This window comes from Manacus candei, unplaced genomic scaffold (genome assembly GCF_025592945.1).
Source record: "Manacus candei isolate 608988 ecotype Guabito, Panama unplaced genomic scaffold, ASM2559294v1 h1tg000050l, whole genome shotgun sequence".
In the NCBI taxonomy this organism is placed as follows: domain Eukaryota; kingdom Metazoa; phylum Chordata; class Aves; order Passeriformes; family Pipridae; genus Manacus; species Manacus candei.
In genome coordinates, this window is record NW_026138098.1 from 3,139,292 (window position 1) to 3,162,778 (window position 23,487).

General features: G+C 41.1%; 2 protein-coding genes across 3 annotated transcripts; both read left to right on the forward strand.

Moving 5' to 3' along the window:
- Positions 1-1,471: 1,471 nt before the first annotated feature.
- Positions 1,472-18,396, forward strand: LOC127477149 (disintegrin and metalloproteinase domain-containing protein 9-like). 2 transcript variants are annotated; one of them, XM_051801104.1, is made up of 22 exons: positions 1,472-1,673; positions 3,500-3,597; positions 4,461-4,537; positions 5,183-5,261; positions 5,964-6,040; positions 7,366-7,585; positions 8,047-8,112; positions 8,193-8,264; positions 8,925-9,097; positions 9,551-9,635; positions 10,543-10,664; positions 11,491-11,662; positions 12,399-12,488; positions 12,732-12,927; positions 13,051-13,156; positions 13,354-13,528; positions 13,945-14,025; positions 14,679-14,784; positions 15,435-15,567; positions 15,963-16,026; positions 16,515-16,567; positions 17,761-18,396. In XM_051801104.1, the coding sequence occupies exons 1-22, from the start codon at positions 1,604-1,606 to the stop codon at positions 17,885-17,887; spliced, it is 2,442 nt and encodes an 813-aa protein (XP_051657064.1). In that variant the 5' UTR covers positions 1,472-1,603; the 3' UTR covers positions 17,888-18,396. The 2 variants fall into 2 exon arrangements, with proteins under 2 accessions (XP_051657064.1, XP_051657065.1); XM_051801105.1 differs by having other exon boundaries at positions 16,911-17,902.
- PSTK (phosphoseryl-tRNA kinase) lies at positions 17,992-22,949 on the forward strand. The gene is made up of 7 exons (XM_051799573.1): positions 17,992-18,032; positions 18,391-18,721; positions 19,051-19,309; positions 20,037-20,235; positions 20,662-20,737; positions 20,855-20,948; positions 21,609-22,949. Exons 1-7 carry the CDS (start codon positions 17,992-17,994, stop codon positions 21,794-21,796), a joined length of 1,188 nt encoding a protein of 395 aa, XP_051655533.1. The 3' UTR covers positions 21,797-22,949.
- The last annotated feature ends 538 nt before the right edge of the window (positions 22,950-23,487 follow it).

Here is a 23,487-nt window from a genome sequence, read left to right on the forward strand (position 1 = left end):
GGAGGTTTCATCTGGATATCAGGAAAGGGTTCCTGCCCCAGAGGCTGGTTGGGCACTGAACAGGCTCCCCGGGGCAGTGGGCACAGCACCAAGGCTGCCAGAGCTCCAGGAGGGTTTGGACAACGCTCTCAGGGACAGGGTGGGATTGTTGGGGTGTCTGTGCAGGGCCAGGGGTTGGACTCGATGATCCTTGTGGGTCCCTCCCAATTCAGGATATTCCGTGACTCTGTGACAGCCACCTGGCTACAAACTCCTTTTGGTCCCTCTGCCCAGGGTCTGCAGATGGGGTACCATGGTCTGGTTGACAGGGTGATGTTGGGTCATAGGTTGGACTCGATGATCCCAGAGATCTTTTCAAACCAAATTGATTCTGTGATTCTGTGAAATTTGGTAATATGGCAAAGTTCAGACCTACTGGATTCTCTCTCCCAAGTTGTGCACTGATGGCACACCACACAGGAGAGAGGCTATGAATAAAAGAGGCTATAAATAAAAGATGGGGTTCATTTAATTTTCATTAGGATCCCAGCTTCCGGAGTCAGGGAAAGCTGCTCCTGAAGCTGTGGCACGGACACAGACCCAAGGAACACGGGTATCAAGTTCTGCTTCCACCCAGGGCTCAGCACAGGAATGTTCACTGGGTGTGTGACTGTCAGGAGATGGACCTGAGCAGGCTTTGCACAAGCTATAATTAAAAATACAGCCAGCATCTCTATGTTTTGTCACCCAAGCCATTGTTTGATGGGATTTACCAGCAATGGAAAAATGGATTTGCTCTGTTTTAATTAAAGAATTAATTAAAATTAATAAATGCAAATGTTTTAGCGCAAAAGACTGTGTTGTCTCGGTCTCCTTTTTGTGTTTCTAAATGTGCTTGGTAGTTCCAAAATGCATTGCAAATCTGTTGGGTTTTAGAAGCATTTATTTTCTGCTTTTGGTGACAATGTGGTTGCATGGAAGATTATTCTGATCCTGGGAGAGCAATGATCTGCACAAAATTATAGTCTTTTAGTGAGGAGAATTGCATTTAACATAGGAGGGACTGGGTAAAATCCCTGTTTTGAGGGTTTCCACGTGTTTCTGGGTTTTCCATGTGTTTATAGGGTTTCCACATGTTGATATGCATTGTATATTCAATATTTTTAAAGCAAAGATGAAGAAATGGAAAACAGCAAGCTGAAGTTTCAAAGAGTAGATTGTTTCACCCTGGAATATTTTTGCTGAGCTGGAATAGCTACGATAAACATCCTACACACTGTATTTCTTACGAGCAATATTTTATGTTTCTAATCTCATAAGGTCTCACGGTGGTATGAAAACCCTTTAGAATAAACCAGTTTGCTCCCGGCATGGCTCGGTGCTCTTTCTCCAATCAGCATTTAAGAATGTGCTGCTTTTTATTTGCATTAAGCTGTCTGACCAGTTTTCTCGCAAGCCCGGTGGATTAAATTTTACTTCCCGTTCCCTTAGCAGAGATGCAGTATCAGGGTGCTTTTTCTGCTGTTTACCTTCGGAGCAGACGGTTCTTGTTCTTCTGGTTCCGTGCAGAGCAGCACACTCTGTCTGCTGGGACACTGGAGTGGTTTCTCTGGGAAGTCTAGTCATGTTAAAGCACTGCCTATTTTGCTTCACTTTTGGACTAATTTTTACTGGAAAACCTTTTTGGATAAAAGGTAAGCCTTCTTTCTTTTTTAAATATTCACCAAGTTTCTTCTTGTACTCCCCGATCCTGATCATAACGATGCTCCCCTTTCACATCAAGTCACGGCACCTGCTCATTGAGAAAATCTTGTTCGAGGAAAAAAGTGTCTGGAAAAGATTACAGGTTGAATTTACAGGTTTATTTACAGGTTCATTGCTGAGCTCTTTGTGGGTTTTTCCCTCCAGGATGTAGTAGGTGTGTAAATATATCCTCTTCCGTGCAGGACACAGGTTGTGACAACTGAAGTTAATGTCACTATCATCAATAGTAAAGACTGTAGAAAAAGATTTCTTCTTCAGTAATGTGAGGGGAATTCCTGCAGTTTCACTACAGTTGCCCATTATCTTATTTGCATTTATGATTTGGCTTCGCTCTTTAGATTTAGATGTAACACCTGAAATACTTCTTAGAAAGTGGTATTTTTGTGATGTCCATTAAAGATGGTTTCCTGCTTTCAGGTGTCAAAAAAGAGCATCTTCATTGTTAGTTCAACACACTCATGAAAGAGAATGGATTTTGTGATTTAGATAATAAAATTATTGAAGATTAAGAGCAAAGTCAGAAGTAAATACTGAGTGCTGATACCCTTTTCAGACCTGTTTTCTAACAGCAAGTTCAACATTTTGATTGCAATGGCAGCCTGTAATGTTAAACATATGCTACCTGCACCTAGCTTTTAAAAATCCTGATGTTATCTAACAGGTAGAGATCATGATTACACTGCAGAACCCTCCTCCTCACTTTGAATGAGTGGTTGTGTGGCTTCTTTGCAATTATGAATTCCTTTCACATAAATGTGGAAGGATGAGGGTGACTTTGTATTACTACGAGTGTGAAGAAATCTCTCTGTTTCCTTATGAAAGAACAATTTAAGAAGGAAGAAACCCCTTTCATTGTTAAAGCCCATGTTACTGTTGATTCTGTTACCTGTTTAAAAGCAATGGTCGTGTCTCTGTTGATCAAACCAGACTGATGTGCAGACAAGAAAAAGGAAGATGAATTCAAGTTCACACAGTTTTAAAGAAAGTTAGAGGAGATTGTTTTTGTCTTTAACCATTTACCTGAAACCAGATACTTGGCAGGCTTCTTATCTTCAGCTTCCTGCATTAGCATGTTGTTCTGGAGATAATTCTGATATCATGTAAAAGGCTACAAACCTTTTGCAAAGGTTTGGCTGCTGCTAGAACGAACAAAATGCAGCGTTAGGCAACGGAAGGAGCCAGGATTATACACACAGGAGGTGGAAGAATAATATCCAGAGGACAACTGTAAGTATTCCTCATTCAGGGTAACAGGAAAAGGATGGTTTGGTGTTGAACATATGAAGGGAAAAGAAAAATTTGAGCTATTATCACAGTTTATGATGCGAGTAACTAAAACCAAGAGTCAAAGCCAAGACTACCAGCCAGTTTTGGACACCCTGTTTAAGAAAACTTTGGCTTGAATTTGCAGGTTTTAGCACTTTACAGCAGTTGTGTTTGGGGTGGTGTAGTCATTACCCTCGAACACAGTCAAAACAGAATTTCTGCAGAAAATGAGGCAATATATTTGCCAAAATTAAAAATAACTTGGCCATGATGGAAATGGTTGATTTCTTCAACTTCCCAGCATGATCCAAGAGCTCTGAAAGGGACAGAACAGACCAAACTGAGCACAGGCAGTCAGGTCCTAGACTGGTGAAGTCACTCTTTCTCCATTTCTGGCTGGATTAGAATGGTCTTTTGGCAACCCCCACTGTGCAGGTGCCAACATGATTATCCTTTCTGATTAATTACCAGTTCCAAACTTTATTTTCAGGTGTATCTTCTGAACAGACGCCCAGACTTTCTACATTAGAAATAATCATTCCTCGAAGTCTGACAGGCAGAGAGAAACATCACCCATTTTTTCATGAGGTTTGTGATTCTATCTGATTTTTTTCTTCTGATGTTGCTGTTTTTCCCAACACTGTCCTATCTTACACACACACTATGTATAGTGTGTAGTGAAGAAATGTGCCCCAGACTATTTCTTCAGATTCTTAGTGTTTTCAACTAGTTTTGAGCAAATTTGTTCCCACAAATTCCTGTGATTCCACTCTAAGTTAGTGCCATCCAAACTTCTAGTTTTGTTAAAAGCCTTGTAAGACAGAAGTGAGAAGGAACATGAAGAATATTTCCATTTTATCTGAGTCAGATTAGATGTTGAGCTTGCACTAATGTTCATGCTTTCCATGTTCTGGTTTTGGATTAACCAAAGGACTTCAACCATGCAGTCAACACTTTTACCCTGAAAGGTAAAAATGGTCCCACAGAGTCACACAGTTTAAAGGAATGAGTTAAAAGAGAAAGATCTGAGCCTTAATTCTAAAGTTCTGAGGTAACTTACCTTTGTGCTAGATATTGAGTTCATTTACTGAAGTAAATGTTAATGAAATACCATTAGTCATCTTTGTGCAAACCAATTAAGGAATAAAAGATTCTGTGAGTAGCTTATCTGATTTACATAAGGAGGGTCACAAAACATGATGTGGTGCTCAGCAAAGAGTGGGCTGTGCCCTCCTGTCCTCTGAGTGAAAATGTACAGATTAATAGAACTTAAACTTTACATAGGAAAGAATGTACAGTGTGCTGCTGAGACTGTAAAACACAGAAGGCTGAGGGTTTGGAATCTGTGTTTTGGCAAATATTTCACACACAGAAGTGGGACAAAACATGGATCTGAAAAAAACAAGAAGAAAATTCACCTAATTAAGTGATATCTTTTGTTCTGTTTTCAGGAGCATTCAGATGACAACCTTTCTTACTCAGTGAAAACCAGAAATGGAACATATCTCCTAAAACTGAAGAAAAATAAGTATGTGATAGTGTTCTAAAGGAATCGTACCATCCTGGGGTTAGTTGCGTCCACACAAGCATTTTTATACTGAAAAAATTCAGAAGAAACCATTTAAATGGCAGATTGTAGTAATTAGAAAATTATTTTGTTAAATAGAGTGTCTCTGTTATGGTACTATCTTGCAAATAGAAGGGAATAATAACTTTTATATTTGTGGAGAAATCTATTTTGATTTTTTTTTTTTAAATAATAGCAATTTAGCAACACAAGATTGTACATTTCAGAAAATCCTTAGGGAAAATCAGAGTTCTGTTCACCATTAGCTTTTTATTAGCTGGGGGGAGGGTTCTTAGCTGTGCTGTATTTGAAGAAATTTTTGTTTCTGTTGTTCCTCATTCCTGAGCCTGGAGCAGTCCAGGCCCTTATGCAAATGAATCTGCTTAGATTCTTCTCTGTTGATTTTTTTTTTAGTTAAAATATTTGAAAATAACTTATTTTCCAAAGACCTCAGCTCATTTTAAGGTATTTTGTTTCATGTGCCTCGATTTTAGTAATAATTTAGCATGAGTGTGATGCTAACAGAATGTAATATTTGCCAGGATTTTCTACTTATTTCTTGCTTTCTAGACCTTTTAAAGAGCAGTAGTTTATTTTTGTTTCCAGAAAGCTTGTTAGTGAAGACTTTATGCTGTTCACATATGGGGAAAATGGAAAACTGGAGGCAACACAATCCAAAAATGAGGTATTGTGCATAATAAAATTCCCCTCTTTGTGTCAGAATTTCCTCAAACCAGGGAAACCAAGAAAAAAATATATTTTCTGGGGATGCAGCTTTTGTGAGTTTTCACAGATGTAGCATTCCTGTTTAACAGTTACCAGTAATAATAAACAAAAGGTTCATGAGGGGTTGGGGTTTTTGTGGTGGTGTAGCATCCCTGTTTCCCCAGATGTGAAAGAAAATGCCAGGGAATTATGCCAAGGCTGAATTTGAGCTGCCTGATTAGGTCACTTTTGCATAATATGCAATTAAAGGTACAGTGGCAGCATCAAAGCTCTATTAATTTTAGGTCCTGTATCAAACAAGCCTTATAAATACTTCTAAATTTAATTTCAACTTTAAACTGCACGTGAGCTCAGTGAGACTTAATTGGGTGGTTTGTGCATGGGACATCATCTCAGATCAGCCTTTGAGAGGACTCTGAGAACAGGATGAGCAATGTAGATTAAAAGATTTTTATAGAAGATGGTGATGGGTTAAACAAGTAATCCCAGCACATCAGGTGATATTTTATTCCAAGAAGGCTGGGATTATTTTCAAAATAGGGAACTCTATAACAGCCAGCCTTAATGTCATGCAAATAATATGGTTAGTTGGAAAATAAGTTTGCAGTTGAAGGCAACCACCTTGTTTTGTCACTAATTATGTGGGTTTATTGCCTTTCAGACACACTGTTATTATCATGGCATTGTTGAAGGAATTGCTGACTCAACAGTTGCTCTCAGCACCTGTGATGGCCTGAGGTATTATCTCTTGCTTTTTCAGGATGATTCCTTGTGCAGTACCAAAGTAAAACAGCAAAAAACCCCAGTTGCTATTCATCATACAGCTGGGAAAAATCCTGTCTTGCAAATATTTTTTTTAATATTTTCACCTTCTGATGAAGCTGAAACTCTTTACAGGTTTTATAGTTTCCCTCAACTCCCACTTTTTTTCCTCTTTTCTAAAATTCCTTCAGAGAAAAAAAAATGAAACATGACAGAAACCATAACCTACTTTAGGCATGAACTGAGGTTTCTAGTACTTGATGTGAATATTTTGACCAGAAATACTTATGTAGGAAAAATGCTGCCTAATTAAGCTTTTGATGCACTTAAAACACTCCTGAAAACAATTCTGTCCTATAAATGGGCACGTTTCAAAAGACAGACCATTTCCATGAAAAAATGTTGACCAAATTTGAATTTGAAACATTTTTTTGTGTTTCAAATACAATAAAATTACAAGTGGGATAAAACTCAGGCACATATCTTTTGTGTATAGTACCACAGTGAGATGTCACTCACAATAAATCATGACATATCCTGGCATTCCTTTAAATGAAGGATAGAAGGTCAATGTTCTGGTATTTCATGGAATGCTGGATCTCACTGTGCAGAACAGATATTGCTTTTTGACTGTTCTACAGATTTAGACTCGCCTTGTACTCACATTTTTGAATTTCTTCTTTTCCAAGATCTAAACTAGAGAATTCTTGTTCTAAGTATAGTTTTGAGATTCTGGAGAACAAGATAACAGCTTCTGAAAGATTCTTGTACAGCAAATGGGCATTTACCAGGGGTTTCTGAGCCAGGCACAAATGCAAAATCTTTGTACTTGGCTGCACTCAGCAGTGCAGTGTTGCTCTTGTCCTCATAAACACCCTGCTGATTGCTTTTAGCCTCTCCTTCTGTCTTACAACATATCTTTTTTTAAATTGCTTTAGCTGCATGGGGCTGAGAGTGAGACTAGAGATAAGGACTAAGAGAGACCTTTTGCATCAGCTTTTTACCCATGATCCAGACTCATTTAGTAACAGTTTGCCTCCCTTCTCTTTTTATTCCTTTTGTTTCTCTCTGATTCAAGGAGCCCACACTTGTGTACAGCTGTGTATTTTAAATAAGTTCTGTTCTGTCTCTTGTTGGACATTTGAACTTACCCCCCATGTTAGGATAATTTAAGATAATTATCTCAGCACAGCAGTGTGAACAGTTCTAATTTGTAAGCATCCAGCTGTCATTCACTCACCTGGTCATAACCGTGAGGGGAAAACCTTGGAATAATTTTTCATTCTGATATGATTTTTTAGGGGAATCCTCTACATTGGTGGCAAATGGTATGGAATGGAGCCACTCAACACATCCAGCACATTTGAACACGTGTTTTATGAATTAGAAGACAAGCAGGACGTGCCCTTCCACTGTGGGGTGCTGAACGGCAGCCTTCAGCACGAGAAGATGTTTGTGAAGCAGGCTGTGGAGTACACATTCTCATCAAACACTACCTCTAGCAGGGAGAAGCTTTTGAGGGTAAATATATTCCCATATCTCTGTTGAGCTGCAGTCCAGGCCATCCCCTCAGTCTGTTCCAGCAGCCAAGGGCTTCCAGAGCTCTTGCTTTGGCACAGTGTCACTGGACCTGGAGGCCACTTCCTTGTGGCCTTCCTTTTCATGGATGCCAAGCCAAACTGGTGGGAATACTGCTAAGGAAATCCTGAAAGAGAAGACCACAATGGGAATTTAACATAGCTTGAAGCAATCCTGCAGTGGAAGAGCAAAGGCTGCCCAAGATAGCCGTGGGTAGGACAGGAAAGGCATTCAGCTCACCCACCCCAGTGCCTGACCTGGAGTGAATTACTAGAATAGAAAACTAAAGCCACATTAGAAAATACAATTAGAACATTGCTTTGTAAACACATAAAATAAAAATCATGAGAAACATAAGTAAAAAGCTTTGAACTTGTTAGCTTATTGTCCTTTCTCATTTGCAGGAGAAGCGAGCTGTCCTGCCTCAGAAAAGCTATGTAGAATTATTTGTGGTTGTGGACAACCAGAGGGTAATTATTTCACTTGACCTTAAATACATTTTATTATTTTGTTAGTTTTCTTTCTTTGACATTCTTGTGGTGTTTTACAGTTTTTGCTGAAGAATTCTGATCCTGCTGCGGTGCAAAAGGAAACAGTTGAGCTGATTAATTATGTTGATGGGGTAGGTCAGATAAGTCGCCTGGATTGAGTAATTTCTACCTTATCATAGTTTCCAAAAGAACAGCTAATGCAGTTCTGAAACTGTATTTGGAAGTTATACAACAACCTGTAACACAGTTCAGGCACATCAGGAATCTCTTCACAAGTCTTGTAGAATTGCAAGCAGGGGGAGAGATATAAGATGTTTTCAAATCACTTCTGTGGTTTGACTGCTTCAGTCTCCAGCATGTTTTACATTTCTAGGAAGAGTATTTCTCATGTTTTTTAGTTTTTTTAAAGAAAACTGTCAGCACTGTGAACAATTCCATAAGCTCTCTGATCACCTGTTCCCAGTTTCTCCTCGAGACAATTAGCCAAGGAAATGAATGAACATGGTCTTTCCAACTTCTCCAACTGAAACATATGTTTAGGTATCTTCATAAAGTAGATTTTCTTCAGTTATATTTAGCTTTATATTCTAAATAATTTTATTTACTTTATAATTTATAAATATTTTATATTTTAATTTATAAATACAAATATACATTTAGTTTCAAAGAAACCAAAGTTCTGTCTTGGTCACTAAGTTCAGCTCAGTGTTTACTCAGTAATAGTGAAGTCATCTTTCAGAATTCCATCAAAACAGACTGATGGACATTCATTATCATTATATTTTTTTCAGATGTATAGACCATTAAACATCCAGATTGTTTTGGTTGGATTGGAGATTTGGACAGATGCAAACCACATATCTGTAATGGATGGTTCAGCTGGGGATGTTCTGGGTAGATTTGTTTCTTGGAGACAAAAAGATCTTCTTAAGAGATCAAGAAATGATGTCAGTCATCTCATAATGTAAGTTTTCATTCAGTGGGAGAACTAGCCATGCTGCCAGTGTTAATGTATATCATTTTTGGGTTATATATGAATAAAAATATAGCTGGAGTAAAATTCACTGCACTTCCAAACTTTTAACCTGGAAAAATGGCAAGAAATATAATGAATTCTCAAGAGTTAATCAACTCCAGGGCAGGGGGTTGGACCAGGTGACCTCCAGAGGTCCCTTCCAACCTCAGCCATGCTGTGATTCAGTGAACCCAGAAGCACTGGCATTATTTTCAAGCTGTTATTCCAATTTTCATTATTAATTACAGCGAAATCCTGATGTGGTGATAAATTTCTCCTTGACTTCAGGAGGACCAAACCTTGCCTTGCAGTATTTCTTTCAAACTCATCGTTGTCTTTTAGTAGAAATCATGAACTTTCAACCCATCTTTCAGCACCACCTTCAAACTGCTTTTGTTGCAGAGGGAGAGGCTCTTTCAGGGGATCCATTGGAATGGCTTTTGTGGGTACTGTCTGCTCACAAGTGCAGGGAGGGTCAATCAGCACTGTAAGTACATCATTTTGTGGGTGATGGAAGAAATTAGCCCTTGACCAAGTCACCCTGGTCTTGGAGACTAGACTTGAAGTTGTATGGTTTCTTTCATGGGGTTTATTATGTAAAGACTTGTGCATATTTTACAACTTTTTCTTTTTTTAAGTACTTCCCAATTTCTCTCTTTGTCAAATTCCAGCCCACTTGGCAGATTTACTCTTCAAATAATTCTTTTGTTCACCTTTTGTAATTCATCTCAGTGTTGCATTAAAAAGCCCATCCTCACAACATTAAAGTCTATAACCAAAGTGGTTTGGGGATGGGCATGAAGCACAAAACAATGTGTGGGGTTTTTTACTCTTTAAATAAATACTGAACATAATGCACTATATTCCCAAGCGTCTGGAATTCCCCACAGGAAGGCTGTAAACTTGAAAAAATTTCAAGTATGGGAAAATTAATAATAAACTATTTTTTCTCCACCCTTGGGGAGGTTGGAGAGTTTCCTGTTCTTAAAATAGGGATGCCAGAACACTGTGGACAATCTCAGAAGCAGATTTGGTTCTTGAACAGTACATTTGTCATTGAAGACTCCATTGAAATCAGTCTCATGAGTGATTAACTGTGTTAGAACAGAATAAATAAACTAATGTCAGCTGGGAGGAACCTACAATGGTCATCTAGTCCAGCTGCCAACTGTTATTCAGAATATGATCCTCATGGAAGCAACAGGAGTGGCAGAATCTGCCCCCACCTGAAAATAAAGTGACAAATTGTCTGTCCTTGCTGCTTCTGCCTTGTGATGTAGTTTAGTATTCTGACTTCACAGTCTCCAAGAGCTTGGTGGGGGGAATAAGACACTAGGTACAAACAGTATTTTCTTTAGTGTCACCTATTTTTTAACACTGGTTCTCCCTGTTAGTTGAATCATGACAATATGTTACGTCACGCCACGGTGGTTGCACATGAGTTGGGGCATAATCTCGGAATGAAACATGATGATAAGAGATGTCCTGCATCCTATATCATGCACAGCACAGATAAGTAAGATTTCCAATTATTTGGTCTTAAGAAACTTATTTTATTTGCATGACTGTGCCTGACAAGCTGTGAAACTCCTCTGAATCTTGAAGAACTTTTGTGATGGGGAGTTGTTTGAAAAATTTGGTCACAGAGCTGGATTCACTGAATTAGCATTTCACATAAATTTAATTTATTTCCAATGTTACCTGTTTTCTTTATTTGTAGTATTCTTAAAAACCTAATTGGATTTTATAATTTTTTTCTTAATGATAGTGTGTTGCTGGTTTTATTTTTACCCTGCTGAGAATGCTTTAAATATACTCACTGGGTTCATGCAAATATGCAACAAATATTTAACAGTTAATTTAAACAAAACCTCTTGGCTTATGTTTCTTTCAGTTCATTTGTTCTTTGGCTTCCCCTAAAGAGAAAAAGATCATTTTATTTATTTATCCACATTTGTGTTAATAAATCAGGGTAATAGAACACTGGACAAAACTACTATAAGAAGGTGAATTCCTGAGTTTTTAGGGACTCTGAGGTGAATGTCTTTCTAATCAAACATTTTTAAACTCAGTACAGACAAGGAATTTCTAAGGCCTGTTTTATACAGGACACCAGAACATATAATCTTGCTTCTGAAAGTATGTGTATTTATATTATAATAGTATTTTTTAACTTCTAATACTGCACTTCAATGCAAAATAAAGTAAAAATTAACTATCTCATTATCTCCTAGCATTATGAAATGCAACATTTATTATAGAGTGACAATATTTTAAGAGCTTGAGTTGTACATTTTCCTGTAAACAAAATACTTACAATAATAAAATATTATGCTTTCCAGTGGTTCCAGGAATTTCAGCACCTGCAGTGCTGATGATTTTGAGACCCTTATTCTAAATGGAGGAGGAAACTGCCTTAGAAATCCTCCCATGACAAGTAATGTGTACAGAGAACCTGTCTGTGGTAATAATGTGGTTGATAACAATGAAGAATGTGACTGTGGCGAACCACAGGTAATGAGTGAAATTCAACTGGAGACTTGTTGGGTTATATTATATTATATTATATTATTCTATATAATACTGGCCTTTTGATATACATGATTGCATTATATACCTGAGGAGTTTTCCTTGTAATTTTCCTTTTTTGCTCTCAATATGAAGATAAATTTTAGTTAAAGCTTAAAATCATACTTTGATTTTGATGTGGACTCAGTTAAAGGCTAGAATGTGGGGCACTGCTGGGAAAGAAATGCATTTTGGAGCAGAGTGTGTGGAAATACAACTGGGTTTTGTCCTGGTTTTAGCAAAGACATTTTTGTTACATGACAGAGATTACTTATCTGTAGAGCACATACAGGTTTCTTAACTGGAACCCTTAAACTTTGCCCACACTAAATTACTTTTGTGAGTCGTTATTTGCATTGCCAAAACGTCCCTCGAAGCATGGGATGTGTTGGCTTTTTCTCCAGAAAATAAAAGTGTCTCAAAAAAGACATCAATAAATCAAAAGGCTGTCACCAACCTCTGGTTCCATTGGCATCCCTGTGCCACAGCACATCAAACCAGGTGTTCTCCTGATGACTTGTACTCAGAAAACACAGCCACTGGTTCCTGTTAGAGCAGAAGGCTGTCAGAACATGGTAGAGACAGGGATTTAAAGTCTGGCTTGCACTTGTACTGATGATGTACTTTGCTAGCTATATAAGGAGATAAAACCAGTGTCCCCTTGTCCATGGCTGTTCCTCAGGAATGCTCCAACCCCTGCTGTGATGCTGCAACCTGCAAACTCACACCTGGATCCCAGTGTGCTCAAGGACTGTGCTGCAAAAATTGCAAGGTGGGCAATGCGTTATTTAGCAAAAATGATAAGACTCACTAGAATTTTTTAATGTTTGAAAAGAGCTGATCTAGGCCCCTTGACATATTTTCACACCATCAAACCACGTTTACCAGTAGAGGGCATTTGAAATTTGAGAAAGAAGAGAAATTTGTCTCCCTTGACATCACTAGAGGTTGTCATTGTTTCACACTAGAACTTCTGATGTTGCAAACTGACAGTGGCTTTCCTCTCTGGTTCCAGTTTAAAGTGGCAGGAGCAGAGTGCAGAGCCAAAAGGGATTTCTGTGATCTCCCTGAATACTGCAGTGGAAGCAATGCCTACTGTCCAGAGGACGTTTACATCATGAATGGTCACCCATGCAGCAACAACAAGGCATATTGCTACTATGGAGTATGCCAGAGTTTTGATTCACAGTGTGAAGCTATATATGGGAAAGGTATGTTTATTATTTAATGTAAAACCACTGGTAGTCTCCTGATAGACTTTTCCAATTTTTCTTTTTTCTTCCTTGTGTTTTTCAGACAGCTTACAAAGATTTACTGGGGTTTTTTTTGTGCAGGGGCACGGAAAGCACCTGATATATGCTTTGAGAAAGCAAATATTAAAGGAGATAGGTTTGGAAACTGTGGAATGAAAGGTGGAGTGTACAAGAAATGCCCTGTCCAGTAAGTCACCAGCAAATAAAACTAACCCTAAAATCTTCAATGTAAAAAATGTATGCTCTTACAAACCCTTAAAGTGTGAGATTTAAAGAATATTTCCTCAAAATGCAAGCTAAAAAATTTGACTGGATGGTGTATTTTCACTGATACTGGGTTTTTTTCTGTTCACCTTGTCTCTGAGTGTCCTTCATTCAATACAGGCACAGTCTGTGTGGCAAACTCCAGTGCACATCTGTCAGTCTCCAAAACCTTCCTGCCTGGAGTGTTGTCAATAATGCATCTGGGGTTTTATGCTGGTCTTCTGACTTTGACCTAGGGACAGATATCCCTGATCCTGCTCAGGTTCATGAAGGGACAGCCTGTGGAGAAAACAAGGTAAGAGGCATCACAGCAGCATGATGGAATATATCCCACCAAGTGGAAAGTTCTTAACTTCCAAAGGCATTACAGAGCTCTCTTGTTTGTGTGTTGTAATACAGTGAAAAACCTGCTTTTTGAAATTTACAGAAACAATTAATTAGCTCTGCAAAAACTGGGATGCTACAAATCAGTCAACTACATTATCAGTTATTCAAATTATTCCATCAAACTGCATCCACAGGGTTAAGAAAATGTGATAAAAATACAGCTACGAAATTGTGAGGTTCTGAATGTTCTATCACCCCTTTTTCTTGACATTTAAGTGAAAGCTGTAGCCTTGTTGTAAACATATGCATTCATATAGTATATTTATAAAGGGATGGGATTTTTGTTTAGTTTTGTGTTTGCAAGACTCTAATTACTTCTTCCAGGCCTGTGTAGGTTTTGAATGTGTTGATGCAACGTTTCTGGGCTACAACTGTGATGTAAAGCAGAAGTGTAATAATAATGGGGTGAGTAGATAGTGCTTCATGTTTCTAGACTGGTTCAAGTTCCCTGCATAAAAGCAACAACCAGCCAGATGGCTTTGCTTTTTTTCTGATCTGTATTAAAAGTGAAATCCACTTTTTTACCTGTAATTCCTGTTGCCAGAGCAAACCTCTTAGCACTAACATTGAAAGGCAATTCTTCAGATTTTCCCAAGGGAATTTTTTATTATCACTGAGCTGTTAAGTTGCTAAAGGAAAATATTCCTTTGAGGAAGATGGTCTAGTAAGTCCTGATTTATATATGCCTCTGTGAAAAATCAAAATGGAGTCCCAAAGGCTGTAAAACCGAGTTCTTCGGACTGTAATTTATTGGAGGCAAATAACAACAAAAATTTTTACTGAGAATTCCCCTGAGGTATCAGGCTCACTCAGTGATTTGGGATGTTATGAAGGGGGAGAGCTTATTCTCAGTTAACACTTCATGTATTTCTATGCAATACTGTGCAGTATTCCTTGTTTCCTCATGCAACTCCTTACGAGGAACTCCAGGTCCCTACTCCGGGCCGCTCTCAGAGAGGTGTTGCTGTTTGACTAATCCCCGTGTAAGGGCTGTAGGTGTGTTACAACAATGGGAACTGCCACTGCCTGACTAATTAATCCCTGTTGTACTGGTGTAGGTGTGTAACAACAACGGGAACTGCCACTGCAATGCAGGATGGGCCCCTCCGTTCTGTAACCAGTCCGGCTACGGAGGCAGCGTTGACAGTGGTCCTGCCCACATAGGTAGGGCACTGAAACTGGCCTTCCTTCTGCCCCAGGGTCTCATAAAATAAACTACTAATAGCAGGGGTTTTTTTCAGTTTATTTTCAGCTGGTTTTTTTCTACTGCATGAGACACTTAGTTGTGGACTTGAAGAACGAACATTATTATCTGCTAATGAAGTAGCATTGCTGGGCTTTACACTTTACACACTTTAAAAATGAAGTTTGCAATCTGTAGCTTTGTGAGGAGAGAAATAATTCACATTTTGCCAGATTTTACTCAATTTGTGTTTTGGGAAAGGGAAAAAAAAATGTTTTGTATTTATTAAAAGTTTAGGAAGGCAAAGAGGATGTGCAGAGCAATTTTGGGTGAGCAGATACAAAGTCACAGAGTCACAGAATATTCTGAGTTGGAAGGGACCCACAAGGATCATCAAGTATGTTGAAGAAATATATGGAAAAGGAAAAATTTTGTATATCACAGAACACAGGGGGGTTAAAGGCAGAAAGAACTTGTAATAACATAAGGCCAAATCCTACTTTTCTGATCGTAGCGTTTTATAAATTTCAATGAAGTTTCAACTGGAAATAATTTGAAGGTTGTACTGTTTACAACAGAAGAAAATGTTTTAATATTGTAAATTTCATTATTTCAATTCTTTTTTCTCTAGACACATCACTTCGGGATGGGCTGCTTATCTTCTTCTTCCTTGTGCTGCCAGTTGCCATCGTTGCTGCATTAGCAATAATTAAGCGGGATGCAATAAGGAGAAAATTTTGCAGGAAGAGTAGAAGACAGCAGAGGTATTTCCCTTCTTACAGGTGCTATTTGGACACATGAGAGCAGGTTAATTTAGCAAGCCAGGTAGATGCTTTATCTACACAAAGAATTCCACCCCCCCTAAAAGACAAGCCTTCCCTGCTAATAGCAGTAGCAGGTAGTTCAGTCCCCTGCTATTTAGTAGTTTAATCCAGATACTCCAGTTGTCAGTTCTCAGGTGTTTTTCCCAAAAAACATTGCACTTGCCTAATTGTTATTGATTGTATTGCCCATGGGGACAGAGCACATTGAAATGGCCTGTCAAGTCCAGGCAGGGCTGGACTCACAAGCAGAATCCAGATCCTCTGAGTTGTAGCCTTGTCCTTTGAAAATGCTGCATCCCTGAAGCAATTTTCTGATCACATGGTTTCTATTTCAGGGATAACAATGTGCAGGAAGCAAAGCAAGATAACAAACCAAGTCATGACACAAGAAATAATCAGGTGAGAGATGCATACTTGCATTATTGGATGTTAATACAAACTCTACAGTGCCTTTTCTCTAACATAATTATTTATGACTGTGTGGCTTTTTGATACACTGAAGCCACCTGCATTTCCAAGTGTTTAATGTAGTTTAGAATGTATTGAAGAGGATTTCTGTGTGGGTAAGTAGGAGCTTTATTGCCTGCCCTGTCAGCACAGGGTATGAGTGGGATGGGATGGGACAGGCTGTGATTCAGCAGAGCAGCCAAAGACTCGACAAAGAATTCTGCAGCCAAACAGTGGGAAATGCTGCTTAACCAGGCTATGGAACTAGTTCTGATTAAACAATGAAGCTAAAAGCTATCAAAACAAAATGTTGCAAGAGAATATGAAGAATGTCCCCCAAAAAATGAAAACTAGTTCTTAAATACCATTATCTTAATACTGAACAATTGCATACACTTCGTGTTTTCTGTTAACCTGATTTTTTGCAACGTGTTTTCCAGCCTGCCACATCAAGTCCAGATATTTTTACCATATTGCATTTTCCTGGTACAAGGTTTGTAGCACTTAAAACCTTCTTCACTTCACATTCTCTGTGTTTACATTGCTGTATCACTGCATATGAAGTTCCCGATGTCTCGTGTCCTGTTTAGGAGAATTTTTCATGCAGCATCATGAGCTATAATAGATTGAATGCCTGAGGGAGAAATGCTGTTTTACTGCTTGTTTAGAAAACAGCATAAATGCAGGTAAATGCTACAGGAAGGGGCAGAGAGAGTTAGGTATAAATGTATGTATAAGTGCTAGAAACTGTTTAAAGAATGGTGAAGAACCAGTTTAGAAATACCAGTTGTCTCAAGTAATGAAAATCTAAACATGACGTGTTTTCCACGCTTCAGGCACCCAGTACAAACCCAGTTCCCTGCAGTTCCCTCAGGACCTCAACGACCCCCAGTCCCACCTAGACCAGCGGTCTGAAAAGCTTCTTGGGAACCCTCAGCCAATTCTGACAAGTAACTGGCCTGAAAAAAACCCAAATTACAAGATTTCAATCCTCCAGTCCTCTCCTTGTGCGGCCAAAATGCCTTTGGGAAGCACGTACCTCTGGGAAAGGCTGGATGCCAAGAGGCACTGAACGCAGATTTGGTGACTCCCAATGTTTTGCTACTTGCTGCTGGCTGTGTTTGTGCCTCCTCTACCTCACCTCTTGGTTTTTTAAATCAGAAGCCTGAAGTTCAACACTCGTAGGATTACACTTGTGACACTGTGTAAGTCTGAGGTGCAGGCCAAGGAGAAGTGAATTCATTTATTTACAGACATGATTTATTCAGCTCTGGGGACAGTCCCTGGGCACTGCTCTGAGACCTGCCTGCCGTCAGCCCTTCAAAGCTGGGGCCCAGAACCCACCTCTCATGACCACCAGCTCTGTCCCTTTCCATTTCAGGTAGTTTATAAAAGTAACCTCATATATGGGGACACCAGAAACACTGTGCCTGAGTCTGAAAGAAACTGTCCAGCTGCTGTTATAGAAAATGTGGGATATTGGGAAATTCACTGTACAACTCAACAGTGGTTCAGTGTTTACTGCTTATTGCAGCTCGGGATTTTTGCTTTTGTCCACTACAAAAGCAACAGATTAACTTCTGTCATTCTAAATGAGACAATTAAGCCACCACCACTGATTTAAAATGGAACGTATGGAGTGGCACAGCTTGTCCAAACGGGTCCCCATCCAATGTTTCCATCCAGGAGAGGGATCCAGAAAATCTCAGGAAAAAAGTCTCCATCGAAATGGAGAAGCAGCTGCTGTGCAGAGACCAACTCGCTGGGAAGGACAAAACTCTGGATACAGATCCTCCTGTCCAACAGGGAGTAACGAACAGACTGGCTGTGTTCGTGCCAATTTGGGAGTATGAACTAGGAAAAGGAGTGAAAAAAATATAGGATTGCCTCACCAACAAAATATTTCTAAGCCCTCAGATGGCCACATCACCGAAGAACTGGACAAAAGAACCCAAATTGTATTGCAGGCAAAAACCTGCACTGGCAAGGAGTGTCTGCCAAAGAAGTGTCCTCTTCCTTAATCCCTCAGGATCTTAAATTGTTATTATAATTAAATAACTTAAACAATTAAGATTTTTATTATGAATTATTCCTATAATTTAGACCTCAGTCATCGGGGGCAGCACACTCGGTGGTATCTTTGTTTTATGATCTTAAAAGCCACCGCTGGGTACCCTGGGAGGGCTCCGCCATTTGACGCTTCTGGGGGCCACCAAAGCGAATTATTGAGTTTATTGTGACGCGAGAACGGGGTGAAAAACTGGGTAAAACCAGAATTGTGTGAAAGGGGCCGATTCTGTGGGCCGGGCCTTGTAGCGCCGCGTCCGCCAGGGGGCGCCCCCGTGGCGGCAGCCTGGCGCATGCGCACAGAGCCCCGGCGGGAGCGGGAGCGGAGGCGGCAGCGCTGGCGGCGGAGCAGCAGCAGCAGCAGCGGGGGAGCGGGAGCGGCGGCGGCGCCCGGGTGGGGCTGTGCCTGCTGTGCGGGCTCCCCGCGGCCGGCAAGTCCAGCCTGGCCCGCGCCCTGTGCCGCCGGCTGCGGCAGCGCCCGGGCTGGGCCTGCGCGCTCCTCCACTACGACGAGCTCATCCCGGACGAGGCCTTCCGCGCGCGCGCGCCGGGGGCGGGCCCGAGGGAGCCGCTCCCATTGGTCAGTGTGGCTGCGTCATTGCCGTGCGACTGCTGTTGCCTGGCAACGGGACGCGTCCCACTGGGACTGGGACTGGGTGTTGGTCTGGGATTGGGAGTGGGATCTGGACTAGGACTAGGGCTGGGGCTGTGACTGGAACTAGGACCGGGAACAAGACCAGGACTGGATCTAGGACTGGGACTGGGATTGGGACCCGGACTGGGACTGGGACTAAGAATGGCTCTGGGGTCAGGACCGGGCCCAGGCTGGTTCGGGGCCGCTGCGGGTCCCCTTGTGGCCAGGCGGGAGCTGTGCCGGCTCCGTGATCCCTGCCTTCCCTCCCCTCGCAGGTGCCCGGCTGGAAGCAGAGCCGCCGCGAGCTGCTGCAGTGCCTGGAGGGTCTCCTGCGGGCGCTGCTCACCGGGGCGCCGCTGCCCGGCCCCGCACAGCCGGGGTGGGAGCGGTTCCTGCGCTGCTGCCGCCGGGAAGGGCTGCTGGAGGCGGCGCAGGGGGACGACGGGTCCCCAGCACGGCCGCTCTGCCTCCTCCTGGACGACAACTTCTACTACCAGAGCATGCGGTACGAGGTGTACCAGCTGGCCAGAAAATGTGAGCTCTCCTTGTTCCGCGGCTGGAGGGTGCTTGTAGGAAATCCAGGGCACTTCAGCTGCTTTAAGTGCTCTCTTGGAACTTTGGTTATTCTTAATTGCTGGGTTCCTGCAGTACGATAAGGAGCAACTGAACTTTATTACTGTGTTATTAGAAATTGGTAGGACACTTAAAACCCTTCTTAGAGCAGCCTCAGAGCACCTTCCAGTGCATAAAAGGGCTCCAAGAGAGATGGAGAGAGACTTTGGACAAGGCATGGAGTGACAGGACAAAGAGGAATGGCTTCCCACTGACAGAGGGCAGAGTTAGATGGGATATTGGGAAGGAGTTCTTGGCTGTGAGGGTGGTGAGGCTCTGGCACAGGTTGCCCAAAGAAGCTGTGGCTGCCCCATCCCTGGAAGTGTTCAAGGCGAGGCTGGAAGGGGCTTGGAGCAACCTGGGCTAGTGGGAGGTGCCCCTGCCCATGGCAGGGGTTGGAATGAGATGGTCTTTAAGGTCCCTCCAAACCCAAACCATTCTGTGTTTCTGTGTGTTATCTCAGACATTATTACTTGAGCAGCCTTGAAGGTAAAATTGTTGGTGTTCCTGTCTAGGTTTGTGTCCACATCAGGCTCAGAACTTGTGTAGAATCCCCTCAGTCATGCAGAGCCTTTCTCCTGTGTGTTGCTATCAGAAATTGTTACTTGAACTGTTTAAAGATAAAATTGCCTGGTTCTGTTCGTTTTAGATTCCTTGGGCTTCTGCCAGTTGTTTTTAGACTGTCCCCTGGAATGCTGCCTGCAGAGGAATCGCCTCAGGAGTGATCCTGTACCTGAGCAGACAATACATTTAATGGCAAGGAAAATAGAAATGCCAGATCTCAAGAAAAATGCTTGGGAGCAGCACAGCCTCATTCTGAGAAGCTCTGATTGCATCTCAGAGGACAAGTATGCTACTGGATTGATCCTAGAGTTTTCCTAAGTGCTGTTTTCATGACTGGATAGAAGCTCCTTATTTTATCTAAACAGTGTGTAAAAAATATTCCCAGTGGTGATTTTTGGAAGCCAGTCAGTTACACGAGACACAGGTTGGTTGTTGGGAGCTCACAGCCACCATCCTTTGCAGAGTAAACCTCAAAACTCACTGCATTCCTACCCCGACATTGAAAATCCATGTAAATTGCCTGAAACATTAAGACTGGAAATAATTGAGTTGTAACTGTTTTTCATCTCAGATCATTTCACTGATTGCCTCATAAATTTAACTGAAAACTTGCTCTTTTTTTTTTTCTGTGGTACCATTTCAAAATGGAAGAAAAATGTCAGTGAATCTGTTTGATTTAATGTGTTTTACTCTGTTGTTTGTTTTCTTAGTGAGCAGATAATTAACCTGCTGGCCACTGCTCTGGAAAATCCAGCAAGGCCAAACGAGGAGGACACGGAGCAAAAGGTAGCACTGCTTGCCTTCAGGTGGTGACTGAGGTGCTGCTAAGGTGTTACTTGTTTCCAAAGTTAGATAAATTTAAAGTGTTTGCTTGTTTTCTCCCTTTCTGCTGGCCCTGGGCAGGACACAGATCGAGCCATCTGTGCAGCCAGTGCTGTCCACCAGGCTGACCAGGCGTGCAGGAGGGTCATCTCTCAGGCCATGAAGGATGCCAGAGGTACATGTTCTACCTGTCCCACCCATCCTACCCACCCCAGCTGCTGGTTGGCAGTGGGAGACTAAACCTGTGGAGTTCCTTTGGGGAGAATTGTTCAGGAATCCTGTCCCAGCAGGTGTGACCGAGGGAATCGCCTTCACAGGTCTGGTCACAGTTATTTGTGGAACATGAGTCAAAGTCTGTAGGTTTAAAACCCAGTATAATATTTATTAACTGTATTAAATACAGCTTTAATAAACCCATTTAGTCCAGACCAGCATTTTAGAGGATTTTAGTTCATAGGATTTATATGATTAGCAACTCTGTGCATGTGTTCAAGGTTCTCTCTGTTGACCAGACACAGGACCCAAGGAACAGCTGGAGCTGTGCCAGGGGAGGGTTAGGTTGGATATTAGGAAAAGGTTCTTCCCCCAGAGGGTGGTTGGGCACTGCCCAGGCTCCCCAGGGCAGTGGGCACAGCCCCAAGGCTGCCAGAGCTCCAGGAATGTTTGGACAACGCTCTCAGGCACAGGGTGGGATTGTTGGGGTGTCCTGGGCAGGGCCAGGAGTTGGACTGATGATCCTTGTGGGTCCCTCCCAACTCAGCATATTCTGTGACTCTACAATTCTATGATTTTGTCTTTAAGATGAAGTTAAAAGTTCAACTTTAATTTTCTTTAGACAAAAACGTTCCCCCAGGTGAGATGAAGAGCCTGGCAGAAGAACTCAACAAACTGAAGGCAGAATTTTTGGAAGACTTGAGGCAAGGAAAGACTTTGAAAACCCAAAATTCTGACCCTGCTACGAGCGTAATTTCTTCATTCCAATGTGAGGCAACCAATGTAGTCAATAAATATATTTTAAAATAATGACATAGAGAATGTTGGGTGTTTAAATTGCAGTACTGCTGAGAGATCCCTTCTGTGACGCCTCTCTCCATGGTATGGAAGAGAAACACAGTCTAAACAGAATGGAGATCAAGCCAAGAGCAAACCATCCTTAAATTTAAATTTCATAGAATCAGAGAAGAATTTAGCCTGGGAAGAGCACTTGGAAGTCATCTACTCCTGTTTCCTGCTTACCATGGGACTGACCTTGACCCACAGCCTCCTTCAGATGAGATTCTGAAGAGCACCTTGGCTGGTGACCTGTTCTGCTCTGCTCTGTCCAGCAGCCCCTGAGCAATCCCAGAGGTGAGTTTATCCTCCTTACCATATCTAGATCCCATTTAGTCCTGAGCAGATCATGAGCTCCACTTGTGGTAGCACATGCAATTAAGAATTAACACGGGACCTAATTAGAAAGTGTTATTTTATTCATATCTTACAAAAGCAAAGCTTCACAACATGAACTACACGTGATAGAGTTATTTCAGAATTAACCTTGTCATCTCAAAAACATTCACTAACATTAAAATTTATTTTACAACTCTAACAGGTTTCGTTTTTGCATAAAATATGCTCTTTACACTGAAATACATATTATTAACAAAGTAGGTACTTTGAAGCACATACACCAAGATTGCTCAATGAAAAATGCTTCAGCAGGAGAGAGATTTCCTGCAGCAGAACATCCATTTGCTGTAGATTTTCAGAGAAGCTTAAAATTAATAGAAAACTTGCCAGTAAAGACTTCTAAGTTACATTCCCTTCGTCAAAAAGAAACAAAAGTCAACACCCCCCTCAAACATTCTGGAACAAAACAAACAGCAAGAGATTATTTGGATAGAAAACACTGCTGGAACATGTCACCCAGCACTGAGTTTTATATTAAAATGCCAACCAACATTTTATGTCAAAATCCTCTTCATCTAAACATGTGTCTGTGAAAAAACAACTATTTTCCCCTATTAGCTGCTTTGGAATTGGTTTAAGTATTAACTGAGATAATTAAGATGTTCAAATATTTATTGGAATATTCAGTCTCAGTTAAGTCTGTATTGAGTGCTACAAATAGTGCATGTTGAAATGTCCACAAAGCTATAAAATAATCTCTTACAATAAAAACAAAAACTTCACAAAATTCGTGTTTTGCAACTACAGAACCTAACAGAACCAAGCTATGGAAAAATTCCATTTCCTTCCAAAACTTCCCTGTTAATAAAATGCTAATCACCCACCACCTTATAATATGAGGATTTGTTTTTTAAAAAGAAACAAGTTATTGCATTGTAGCACATGGAGAACTAGTTATGAAAAGTCCCTCTGACTGAGAACTCAATCCCAGAATCCTGGACAAGTATCCCACACTGACAGGGCAAGGCCTGCTTGGGCAAGGGAATCATCAGGATCAAACTCTCAAACAATTTGTACAATAGGATGTACAAATTATGAAATTGTAGTCAATAGGATGTACAAATTATGAAAAATAGGCCAATACCCCTTCCAAGGCTCCTCAGTGGAGAAGGGAACAGCAGTGTCAGGGAGTTGTTTGGCACAACAGCATGAGGAGGAAACAAGAAGAATCCTCCCCCTGGTGTGACCCTCTGTGAAGGATGCAGGGATCCACCCCAGGGATCTGGGTGCAGAGCCAAGGGACAAACACCAAAGCTGCTGCTGCC

What these genes read in the sequence shown, in the direction of transcription:
- LOC127477149 (XM_051801104.1), top strand. Translation starts at nt 1,604, where the DNA reads ATGTTAAAGCACTGCCTATTTTGCTTCACTTTTGGACTAATTTTTACT. An exon ending in TGATTAATTATGTTGATGGG is followed by an intron (nt 8,265 to 8,924) that starts GTAGGTCAGATA and finishes TATTTTTTTCAG; the next exon opens with ATGTATAGACCATTAAACAT. An exon ending in TGTGCTGCAAAAATTGCAAG is followed by an intron (nt 12,489 to 12,731) that starts GTGGGCAATGCG and finishes CTCTGGTTCCAG; the next exon opens with TTTAAAGTGGCAGGAGCAGA.
- PSTK (XM_051799573.1), top strand. Translation starts at nt 17,992, where the DNA reads ATGGCCACATCACCGAAGAACTGGACAAAAGAACCCAAATT. An exon ending in AGGAGGACACGGAGCAAAAG is followed by an intron (nt 20,738 to 20,854) that starts GTAGCACTGCTT and finishes GGCCCTGGGCAG; the next exon opens with GACACAGATCGAGCCATCTG. An exon ending in GGCCATGAAGGATGCCAGAG is followed by an intron (nt 20,949 to 21,608) that starts GTACATGTTCTA and finishes AATTTTCTTTAG; the next exon opens with ACAAAAACGTTCCCCCAGGT.